This window comes from Buceros rhinoceros, unplaced genomic scaffold (genome assembly GCF_000710305.1).
Source record: "Buceros rhinoceros silvestris isolate BGI_N320 unplaced genomic scaffold, ASM71030v1 scaffold35261, whole genome shotgun sequence".
Lineage (NCBI taxonomy): Eukaryota > Metazoa > Chordata > Aves > Bucerotiformes > Bucerotidae > Buceros > Buceros rhinoceros.
Genome location: NW_010395579.1, coordinates 8202 through 20774, shown reverse-complemented (window position 1 = coordinate 20774; position 12573 = coordinate 8202). Strand labels below are relative to the sequence as shown.

At 37.0% G+C, this 12573-nt stretch overlaps 1 protein-coding gene across 1 annotated transcript; it reads right to left on the bottom strand.

Annotated features, from left to right (window-relative positions):
- Positions 1-11120: 11120 nt before the first annotated feature.
- LOC104501732 (bone morphogenetic protein 5-like) lies at positions 11121-11604 on the bottom strand (the record flags this gene model as incomplete). Its single annotated transcript, XM_010145589.1, has 1 exon — positions 11121-11604. A coding segment is annotated over exon 1 (484 nt), but the record flags the coding sequence as incomplete, so codon positions are not given.
- Between the last annotated feature and the right edge of the window lie 969 nt (positions 11605-12573).

Here is a 12573-nt window from a genome sequence, read left to right as displayed (position 1 = left end):
ACTAACTATAGTATATATATATATATATATATATATAGTATATATATAACTAGCTTAACACCGAAGAGGATTTAAACATTATGCTACTTTGAACACCTTAGTATTATATTTAGGAAATTCTGTGTTTTAGTTTTGATCATGTAAGCTTGCAACCTAAATGAACATGTAAAAACCAGTTAACTACGTAAATGTGAGCGTGTGCAGCTGAATTGTATGTTTAACCTTTGCTACCTGAAAGACTTAGCACAGACTTCTAGCTTTCGTAACAACACTGTTTGGTTCACAGTGATAATCAGGGACAGCACTGTGTCAGCCTAGGGTCTCACAGCACAACACTAAGTAACTTTTATCTAGAATACGATTCAAGCTGGATGATAAACCATTTACAATAATGCCATAATCATATGTAGTTTACAACTACAGACAATTAATTCTTCACAGTACTTCATTTCCCAGTAAGTCTAATTATCAGTGTTTTAATAAAACACAATTGAAGGCATATTCTTTTACTTTGTGATCCTTGAAGTCTTGAGACTAGATTTTCACTTGGTACTAATCATTTTATAGCTTCTATTCCTTTTGGTCTTCATTCATTTTAGGAAATTAAGTTTCCTATTATCTCATAAATCAAGTTTGTGGAAAGTGAGCTATGGAACAACAACAGCAGAGGAAGCATCAACATATATCGCATCTTTAGGGTGAAGAGAAGCAATACGGTCCACCCCATGCGTTTCAAAAGCTGCATGAAAAGCACTATAATACAAGAATTGTTTGAAGTTTCTTTCTGAGCCTTTAGAGTGCCCATTTTCAAGACTGCATCTGTTTCTGGATGTTGATTTGTTTTCATTTTTGTTTTTTCTGCAGCTACAGGGGATAGTCGCTGCTCTAGCCTTAGATGTGCCCATAAATCATCAATGCACAGAAAATCTCATAGAAAATACACAAGTCTCAAAAAGCAATTCTAGTGAAGCATAAGGAATGCTGAAGTTTTGGAAAACCACAGAGACCAGTTGCCACTAGTGGCAACAGAGGCTTTTCTCTTTTGTATCATCATATGTCAACTTCAGCCCTTGCAGTACTCTTGATAGGCCCCTCCTTCCTTGATCTCTTTGGAGAAAGGTCCAAGCTGAGATCAGAGATGAGTGTGATTTTATTCTCAGAGGCATCAAGGATCCTAAATGGAAAAGTAATAGTTTAAGGATCCAATATTTCAATCAACTGGACAAGGCACAGCTCTTACTGAGCTAACTGTGAGTTTACTCAGCACCTCATACTACCGCTGGTGTTTTAGTCTTCAGCTCTTTGGAGCAGATCCATAAAATCTCCTCCTTATTTCAAAATGTTACAACAGGATGTAATTAAGTACAATTAACAAGGAGGTCAAACGGTCATCTGATAAACACTGGCTCAAACAGGCAGCTTGAAAGGTCAGGGCTGCTAAAGCCACATAGTATTGATGGGAAAGAATATTATGATTTAAGGGGGAAAAAATCCCAATGACTGAAACTGAAGAGATTTACATGCTTTCGGTATTACACACACAAACCCATGCACACAGACTGATAAGCATGCACACATCCTCACAGATGCACAAATCTATATTCTGAGAACAGGAGCTAAACTAGGCACATGTCCTTTCTCCATTGCACCAGATCTCAAGTATCAGTTTGGGTGCTTTAATTCCAGTGATTCTTTTTCTTTTTCATTATTTTGTAAAACTTTTTAAGTACAGGAAATAGACTTGCTGCCTTTATGTAAGAGCTTTTTTCTATATTAACACTTGAGATCACCATGAGGAAATGCAAGGTCTTGCGAGGCTCTTAGCAGTGAGGTATTTTACAGAGTGCACAGCTGGAGTAAAAAGAGGCTTCACAAGAGGAAAGCTACCCCAGTACTCTGCGAGGTCAAAGAACGAGAGTGCACAGAAGTGAAAATGAACACAGAAGTATTTTCCATCCTCATGGACTGGAAAACAGAGGCACACTGTTTTCATTCTCTATCTGAGGCTTTTCAGGTTTTCCTATTTGGCTACTCAGACATTTCACTCTTCGGCTTTCAGGTTTAGGGTAGGCTGGGACTGGGACAGACTCACTGCAAAACACTCGCACACATTTCACGTACAAGGCTGAAAGCTAACCTGGTCAAGAGTAGCAGGTTAACCTTTGGGATCATTAGCGTGTTATGACTTGTAGTTTCTGACAGATACCCCAGCTGAGGAAACCTTGGGAACAACCTTCCCAAAGCTAGGTTCCTGCTGGATCTCAGCCATCATAAATCGCCACAGACTACAGTTGTCATGGGGTTGTGTGCTGCACTTACCCTTGCTGCCATACCTTTGTCATCACATTACTGTTCACCCATTCTTTTGATTTTTCAGCTAACATTTTTGCTACCCATACCACTAGAATCCCATGGCTGCAAGCACCAGGTGCCATCACATGCCATTCACCCGCTGCTCCAAAATCAAACTCATAAACTATTCAGGGACTCTCCTCTTTCTTCTTCTGCAGTCTCGGTTTGACAGGACAGAATTTAACACCTCTACCTCCAAAACTCATGCCATCCATATCATGAAAGTGAAACACAGTATCTTTTTGAAATTATTTTCCAGTACCTTATAGTTGAATACCCCACCTATATTTCCCTCCCCCTTTTTAAAAAAAAAGGATATGCCTAGATAAATTCTTATTAATATTGATAATTACTCTGGATTTTGAGTACAGATTTTCCAGATAATATGAATACAGCTTCATTTGACTACAATCAAATACACAAGAATTAGAGCAACAATAATTTCATTTAATAGACACAGTCTACAAAGGAATTGAATCACAGAATCATTGAGGTTGGAAAAGAACCTTAGGTTCTCATGGAGGCTAAATGGGTAATATTGCTAAGTCAGATAAAGATAAACCTAACAGCAATTTCATCTATTCAAATTCTTCCTGGTTCTCCTCCTAGAATATAGTTAGGTGGAGTTTTGCTTCTTCAAAGCCTCTGTTTGTCAGCTATGGATATATATAATGCACCAGCACTAACTGTCCTGATTAGTTTTCTAGGCTCTGACTCATTAATAATCGTTGTCTCCCCTTGTCCTGAATTATAGTGGGGAAAAAAAGTAAAGCCATGTTCTGGCAAGGTACCACACATGCTGCTAAGTTGTATAACAGCAGTCGATAAAGCCAAGTTCTCAATCTATTGCACCAGAGCCGTTGCTTAAAAAGGGTTGGGAATGAAACATTCAGATTCACCTTTCATCTCTCAATAACAGTGGAAAGTTTCAGAGTGGACAGCTGAGCTGTAAGACCTCTTCTTTTCTACTTGTTTTACAGTAATTTTTTTGTATAGAAACAAATTCATAATTCAGTGCCAAACACAAACCAGCTTCTGCTTGGTACACCCCACCCACAAACTTAAATAATGTAGTTGTCAGGGTTGACAAGTTCTGCCTGTTGTAGTATTCCTGTGTTTTATAGGAAATTTTAACCAGGGGTGTTATTTTAAGAGATGAGCAAATGGGGAAACCCCATGTCCTAGGCAATAAAATATGAACTTTAGGTGCAATGGAGCACTCATAAATATGACTCAGAACAAGGGGATTCATTGTTTCTCCCGACCCCTTTTAGCTGCTCCTCTGATCTCAACCTCTCTGTGTGAGTCATGGCAGCCCTCGTCCTTTAACCTGTGGTTTTTAAAAGCTGGCTTACATACTATTTATGGCTGCAAATGTTAGTAGACTGTCTGTATACTCCCTGCACACACATACTGAAGGGTGGGGGGAGCTGCATTTTATTTTGCAAGGATGAAAAATTTTGCTGGGAACCCAAGCGCCAAAGGAGTTTAAAGTATTGAGGGATTGAGAAGAAAACTGCTCCCTTCACCTGAAAGGCTTACGAGGAGAAGAAACCCATACCTGCACTAATTTTCTCTTTCATTTGCACATTATCTATCTTTATCATGTTCTTTGCCCTTTCTCTGACTGCACGCATCTTTTTCTCCCTAACATGGTGAACTTCCCTCTTCTTTTGGGACTCAACTTGCATGGGAAATGCTCTCAGTGCTACAACATCACTCTCCACGTGAGGCTCAGAGGAGCAGGACTAATTCTCCGAGTAATACCAGTTCCTGCAGAGGCTGTTTCTCTGTTGTGAATCTTTCCCATGCCCAGCAGGTCTGTGTCCAGCCCCACACATTGGCCGTTGCCTACTGAGAAGAGGGCTGTCCTCCCTCTAAGGCTTGGTCAGTGCTTTGTCATTTTTCTCTCATGTCTGTTCTCATTCCTTGCCTCTCTGTATCCTGCGCTGTCGCCTAGTCTCACCGTTTCTCAGCCTTTAATCCCTTCTGCAGCCAAATGCCACCAACATAAAATTAAAGTTCAGTGACCCTGCCTAGACGGTGGGGGTTAGAGACACAGGAAAGGACAAGCAGGAGACGATGGGGGAAAGTGTGGGAAATAATTATAAAGTCTGGTAGCAGCCAGAGCTCTCCTGAAGCCCCGGGGAGCCTTTCTTTAGCTGGAGGCTGCAATTGGCACTTCATAAACTGTTCATTCTCAGCTACGTGGAAACACCAGATGACACCTAGAATGATCAGACTGTAATCAATCAATTTTCTGCAAAACTCTATTAGTTTGGGGGCCTATGAAAGCAAGCTGAAAGGAACTGCCATGGCTAAAAAGAGAAGAAAAGGGAGCTTCCCCTGTCGTAATTACCTCCATAACTCAGGCAGTAAGTAGGCAGGTAGCCATGGTAAAATTTTTTGCATAATTTGACATTCAGAGAAAATAATAACAGCAGCGATAAGTGTCGGGGATCATGTATGTGCCAAAGTTGTCCTATTATTTAAGCAAATAACCCAGGGTTTAGGAAGAGAACCAAGAGGCCCTCCATCCATTCCATGGCAGGCAGATTCCTCCCCTAATATCCTCTGCACTGAGGCGTCTCCACAAGCCTCCCTCTTTCTCTTTCATGGCTAGCCAGAGTCACTCCAATATTGTGTTTTCTTGGGAAAATATGTACTGTACAACACATACAATCTCCATAACCCCACCCAAAGTCTGTGTTTAGTCTGGAAAGGAGAGCTTTCTAAAGACGAAGCGGAACTCGGTCAGCCATTCTTCCCAATGGGAAAAATATTAACAATAATACATATTTATATATATCCATCCATATATGTATCTTTTCACCATGCACGTCTAACCATCTGCTAAATCAGTTTCTCTTGAGTTATCTGCAATTTCTTTCAAATCTGTCGGCAAGGAAAGTCAGACAGTTTTATACCCCATTTAATGGAGAGCTTGACATTTTTTTGGCTGAGTAGATACAATAATTTACTTGGATTTAAAGTGTTAACTTTGGCAAAAAAATTAATTGACAGTTATAAAAACATTATTTTGTTAGATGATATTTATGGATCTCACACAAACCTATTCTGAGGTAGAGCTATATAGTTCATAAGGTTCATGTAACATGAGAGATTTCAAAGGAAATATAAAATATTTCAATATAAAACAACAAATGTAGTGTAATTCCATAAAGTAATATGGAGAATATTTCTTGCTCAAAATCAAAAACAATCCCTAACAAGCTGCTCTGTCATCGCTCAAAAATTGGTTAAAACTACCTAATGAATTGTAAAGATTGAGCGAGCATTTTTAGGGAATTGTCATCCTATGGGTAAAGTCCTTTTGTTCTAGAAATAAATAACCTATTTTGCAAAAAGCCGTCTTATTATTTAATTGGACCATGGAAAAATTATTTCATCATTAATAGTTATGTCTAATGCTTGTATTGCCTATCTAGGTCACAATAAATTAGTTCAGCTCACTGATTGGGTGCACTTATTAAGAGAAAAAAATCTTAGGATTTCAAGATGCCAGTGAGGTCTACATTGGATGAAGATTAAATGAGATCCACTTGATCTAATTTGTTCTAAGTTTTACGTAAAAGTGTGAAAAATACCATCTTACTGACTTTGGATTGCCATTCAAAAATCTTGACAAATGTTTTCTCATTTTTTCTTAGTATTGATCCAACTCCACAAATAAAGACATGGGATCTGTTTGTTATTTTAAAAGTTTTATCTCTGTAATAGCATCCCTCTATTCAAGGCAAGATAATAGCACTATTTCCATCACTTCAGTTAAGGCTGTGTCAATATTTTCATTAGGAGCCTGCATTTTAAGAACTAAAACTGTACCGCAGCCAAGGAAATTCCTGTAAGGTTAAAATTAAGACAGCAATATCTGAAGTCCACTGGAAAAGAAAGAAAGAAAGAAAGAAAGAAAGAAAGAAAGAAAGAAAGAAAGAAAGAAAGAAAGAAAAGGAAGGAAGAAAGAAAGAAAGAAAGAGAAAGAAAGAAAGAAAGAGAAAGAAAGAAAGAAAGAGAAAGAAAGAAAGAAAGAAAGAAAGAAAGAAAGAAAGAAAGAAAGAAAGAAAGAGAAAGAAAGAAAGAAAGAGAAAGAAAGAAAGAAAGAGAAAGAAAGAGAAAGAAAGAAAGAAAGAAAGAAAGAAAGGAAGGAAGGAAGGAAGGAAGGAAGGAAAGGAAGGAAGGAAGGAAAGGAAAGAAGAAAGGAAAGGAAAGAAAAGAAAAGAAGAAAGGAAAGAAAGCAAGCTCATTCCTAAGCTTTGAGAAGAGAAGTTAATGATCTTGAAGCCTTTTTGCGTTGTATCCTTCAAACCTTGTTCCCCTTCCACAGCTCCTGGAATTTATAGCTTAGCATTCCATATCCCTCGCTGATGATATGTCAGCTGTGAGTGGAAGGCTGTAGAAACTGAATTAGTTTCATTTAAGAAACTAGCTACTATATATGCTTAAGGTCTAATTGCAGTTAGGAATCCTTTCTTTTTCACATGTAACAAAAATATATTTGTACTGGTATTCAGTGTGGATTCATGTACTGTAGGTTTCTCAAAGCAGTTGTATAAAAGTCGTTCTCTGCCACGTGAGCATTCTCCGATGAGCACAATGGGCTGTAAATCTTGTGAATTTATGCATTTACTTAGTAATTCAGGTTTAAAGAACATAATCTTCAAGACAGTACACAAAGTTGGGGTAGAGAAGCTGGAGAAATATGAACAGTCCTCGATGCCTCAATCACACAAAATTTCTTTTTATTTCAGCATCATTTAAGAACTGATCACAACACATGTAGTTTGAGAATTATGATAAAGATTGCAGAACCACATTGTGCGTGAAGAAGAAAAGTTGTCTTTCTGGGGTGTAACAGTTACTTTAAAAATCTCTATAATGTTATATCTTCCTTTAAATTAGCACGTGTAAGTCAGGGTCACAAATTTTATATTCATCTTCATATTTGAGTGAGTTTTTGAAATTAATTTTATATGCTAAGAAAGAAAACATAACCAAAAAACCCACAAAACTTGTATATATTTTTCCCCTATCTTATAGAAAGTTCATATGAATTCATAGGAAAATATGAAGAAATAAAACAGAGTTGCTTAGCAAAAGCCACAATCAGTTTAGAGAAAAAAATTACAGATGTGTTGTAAACAAATGAAACTATAGACTATTTGAATCGTGTGAGAAGGAACACTTAAGTGCAGTGGATATAATGATCACTTTGATTCTAATGGAAAACTCAGTCCTTGCATTTTTTAAATGTAGTTTACAAAAGTGCTGCTGTTTCTCCAAGCCTCAGTCATGTACATATTTTTATTAAATCTCCCTCTTTTGGTGAAAGGTGAGGAGTGGGAGCACTAACATTTATCTTAACAAAGTCCTTGCCTAACTAAATTTTGAGTGAGCAGAAAAGTGAGTAGGACTACATGAGTATTATTTGTTTGTTTTCTGAGGAATGGGTATCCTATATATGTCGTTATGGGAGACCAGCCAAAAAAAAAGATGCCAGAACTCTAAATAGTCAGGGCTTTGTAACAATACAATAAAATACAACAACATGATAAAAAAACACCCAGTGAGGAAAACAAAGTCCTGAACTTGTAGGTGATATGATCGGATCTCCGAAAACCCCAGTGCATTTAGTGGAGGATTTATTCTTTGACTGCTGGACCAACCCCAGTTAACTCTTCTGTTACACTCATCAGTATTTATGGAGAGCTGCCAGCACGCACAGTCTTATACAAAATACAGGACAAGACGTAGCCTCTGACTTGTCATATCTTTCAAGAAAGGAAGAGAGAGAAATTCTGGTATAAATTCCAGTACAAAGAGCAGGTGTTTACAATTTTAACTTCAGGAGAATTAAATGCAGTCTTGTTTTTCTCCCTGGTTTCTTGACAGAATTACAATTGCTGTTCCCTTGATGATTAATTTTTAAATTTGTTTTTGTAAGTGAGGTATTTGCAACTCTGACAGTTTGATTTTTTATCAAAATTAGCATATGTGTCATTTTTTATTCTTTAATATAAAATTATTTGCCCTTGTCTATTTTTTTAATTTACTTTTTAATCTTATTCACTCTTTTCAATCTTATTCACTCTTTTCAATCTTATGTTTAAAAATTCCTATCCAACATCTCAGCTACATATATCTTCTTTTAATATATATGTCTAAAGTTATTATAACTGGTTACAGCTATATACAAAAGTTTCAAACTAAAATATCATGATGATTAATAAAGCTTTATAATTACACCTTATGTAATTAATGGTGTGCAAGTATGAACATGGTGTATACTATTTCCAGAGCAGATTAATTTGATGCAAGTTGACTGAAGCTTCAAATCTAAAACCAGTTATTACTGTGCTGCATCAGCATTTATTGATTTTAAGGCACAGCATTAGCATTCACTTATCGCTGCATATTTTTCCCCATTGCACATTAAAAGAGCTTGCCCCTATCTGTCACGATCTTCTACTGCATAAATCATATAAAATGGTCACCTGTTTCCATGATTTATTTCATTTTTGTGTTAATTATACTGAAACATAGGATTGTTCAATAAAAATGTTGAAGCTAATCTATATTGGTCATCAATATTTCTTACTCTTATTACATGGTGGAATGTGTGATAAACCACAATATCCACCATGTATGGAGGGGCATCTAAAGTGAAGTACAATTTAGACTCACTTAGAGCTGAGACATGTTTTAATTTTACAAAGGCAAACCAAAACCTAGTGTTTGCACTATAATTTTTTGTAAGTTAATCGTGTCTATTAATCATAATAACTAGAAAAATAGAGCATCTCACCCCCAGTTTTCACAGTTTAAAATCATAAGATATGCTTTATCTTCTCAAAATTACTTTCTTAAGGCAACACTGGCTTCCCAACAAAATGGGACAAATATTAGAAACCTCCAAGTCAAGGTAAGAAACTTGCATTCTTCCAGAGAGGGTTTTTGCCTGGGGAAGCGCAGCAGGATCAGGCTAGGACATATCTGACACTGAGCTTTCAAAGACCTCTACCCATGCCTTGCAAGAAATCATCTTGAAATCAAAGATGTTTTGTGAAATATCAAAGAGTAGGTCCCATGTAAATAGTCTTCAGGACTGCTGATGAAATGATCTGCAACGTATTTATTGAGGGTATTTCTCAGGACACACAAGGAGAATTTTTACAGGATCAGAGCCCTGACTAATGCTTAGGAGATCAGAGCATTTCCTATTTTCCTTTATAGCATTGCCATTTTAAATCCAGCTGACTCCAGATACTCTGGGTAAATCGAGGCATACAGTGATAACTTAGAACTAATACACGGATAATATGTAACTCTTTCTTAAGGATGAGGAACACATTTTTAAAAAACAGAGATTTCATTTTTTTTCATTCAGGAGTAAGAACAACAAGGGAATTTATTTATAGTTGTGGACATATGTTACTCAAGGAAAAAGATCTCAGAATTTAACACCTTCTTATCTGTCAAATAATTAATGATGAGTAATTTTCTTATTACGATAACTAAACTCTAGGGTGTCATTTTCCTAGAAATTCAAGTTGTTAAGGATTTTAGTGTTCGGAAACGTTTTTAATCCTGCAGAGAGGATTAAAGACCTGGTAGACGTAAATGGTACAGTATATGTTTGATAATCTGAAGGTACTTCAGAACACGTGTCATTGTTTAAAATGCTTCTACAAAAAGTATTTTCCTGGAAAGCGAGAGTTCGGCAGATTTTGACCCAGTTTATGGAAAAATTTCAAGTTTTGAATTCAATCTCGCTATTCAGCTCAAACAAGAAGGATTTTTTTAGTTAACTTTATGAGTACTGCAACATTTAAAATACTTATAAATATAGTAAGCACATTTCATGAATTATTTGCAGCTTTCTTAATGAGATTTAATTTGCCTTCTATTAAAGAAATCTGCAACTGCTTTTTTAACCACAACATAACTGGTAAGCATGTTTATTATACTCAGGAGCAAATATAATTTAGTTTTATCAGGTTTTGTATCTGAATTGATATAATTTTCAAAGGCATTCTTTGCTTGCATGTTTCTGGTGTTTAATACTCTATTTGTTATTTAATTTATGTATGACACAGAAAATAAGAACGATTGCAGACTCAAAGCACCATGGCGGTATAATAAAACACAGCCTTATTAAATAAAAATAACAAAGAAGCAGCAACAGCTTATTTAAAATCCAGCCATCCAGCTGAAAAGATAATAAAACTCTTGACTCTTTCCAACAGAAAAAACCCACCTAAATAATCTAAGAAATATTTTTTCTTTTTCTTCTTTTTTAAATGGCTTAATTTTCCCTTTTCATAACATTCTAGGCTTTAAAATATTAACAACTGCTGTTTGTTCATGTCTGAGCTTTAAGCAAAACAGTGAGGGAAATAACTGAGCAATAGGCATAAGTGTTTGATTTTTTTGAGATTTAAAAAAAAAAAAGAGTTAGTTGGCCTAAGGCTAGAATTTTCATTACATCAATGAAAGAAAGAAAACAGAAGCCAGCAGAGGGGAGTTATAGAAACTGACTTAATATAAACAGTGAGAAAAATCTTTTTCCATGGCCACCTACGATGTAGCTACTTTACCCTCGGTACAACTTTTCTTTTACCTGGCACAGCAGTCCGGGCCCAATCCTGCCAGTTTAGAGCAGGTTACAGTCCAGCCAAGAGGTTTGCCCCCTGCAAGATCAGGCTAACAGTCTGTCAAAGAGAGCAGAAACAAAAAGTTTTTCCACGTACCTAAATTGACAAAGCTCATGACCATGTCAGCATCGCTCAGAAAGTTGGTGTCGTGCAGACTGGCTAAGGGAGGATTCTGTGTGGTCAGGGGGGTCATGCGAGATAATTGTATTCTCCGCGAATATCCATTCGGAGAGGCAGGGTATCCTTTCCGTATCCCTCTGCTCTCCCCTGCCATTGATCCCTTTAGTGAATACTCCAGCTCCTCAGTATCCTCTTCATTTGTCATGGCATTATACAGGTCCAGCATGAAGAGGGGTGCAGAAGAAGCCTGCTTTCCTGGTGAAAATGGTCTGGGTCTGTGAGGTAAACCCAGAATAGAGAGAATCTCTCTCTGAATCTCCCTTCTCTCATGGTTCCGCAGCCTCCTGTAAATAAAACTTGAATGGACATGATTGTCTCCTAAACTTCCCTGTGCGTGACCCACCAGAACCCAGCAATTCCAGAGCAAGCCCACGAAAGCTTTGAGCACAGTTAGGTTCATCTTTGAAAAGAAAAAGAACAAGGAAAAAAAAATTAAAAAAAAATCTTTTCTCCTACTTGTTCTGAGTTCCTATGAGGTCTGCTTTCCCAGTGGCTGAAAAAGAAAATTTACCTATTCTTCATGTCAATGTCATCTCTAAACGTAACATCTTTGGTGATTTCTCTCCCCCCACCCTGTTTAAATATTATGGAATGTGTCAGGTTGCAGTTATTTCTAAGAAAGCTGAAATTCAGACTTCCAATTTTCCACTGCTGTTATCGTTTTTTCTGCATTTATGGAGCAGAAGACCAGTATTTTGTCAGCTGACCTAGGCATTCCTATAGAAAACTTAGATAACCAGGTCTTTGGTGGGGAGCAGTATTAGCAAGAGCTGTTCTTCTGACACATTGTAGTTCCCAGAGTTATCTTCCCTTGTTATTCTGAGTTCTTCGTACACCTTGCGCTCTTCCCAAGATAAAATCCTGAGTCACAGATTTGTCTTGATCTGTACCTTGGTGATGTAACACATATTTGTCCAGCAGCCTGGTGACAACTTTAACATCTTTTGAATCGCTTGAGTGTAAAGTAATTCTAAAGCATGTACTAATCAAATTAATGTGTTGCCATGAATTTACTTGCAAAAAAAAACCTTCTGTAAATCCATTCAACCCTTTTCAGCTTCTTAACTGTTATTTCCAACTCTAGCAGGCACAAATATAACAGCTCTCTTCAAGAGAGATCTAAAGACTAATGTAAGCACAACCCTGCTGGGAAAGAAGAGGCTTCTCATTGTAATTTGAAACGGGTATAGCAAAAAAGTCCTTAACCCTTCCCTTGCCAGTCAGAGCTTTAAACCTCTCCCCACCCAATTTACAGTAACACGCCTAATTTGGGCTATTGGCTGCTTTTTTTGCTAACAGCCTGCAGAATCAATTTTAACTTTAACAGTTTTAGGATATTCAAATAGCTAAAGGCATACTGTAATGTAGA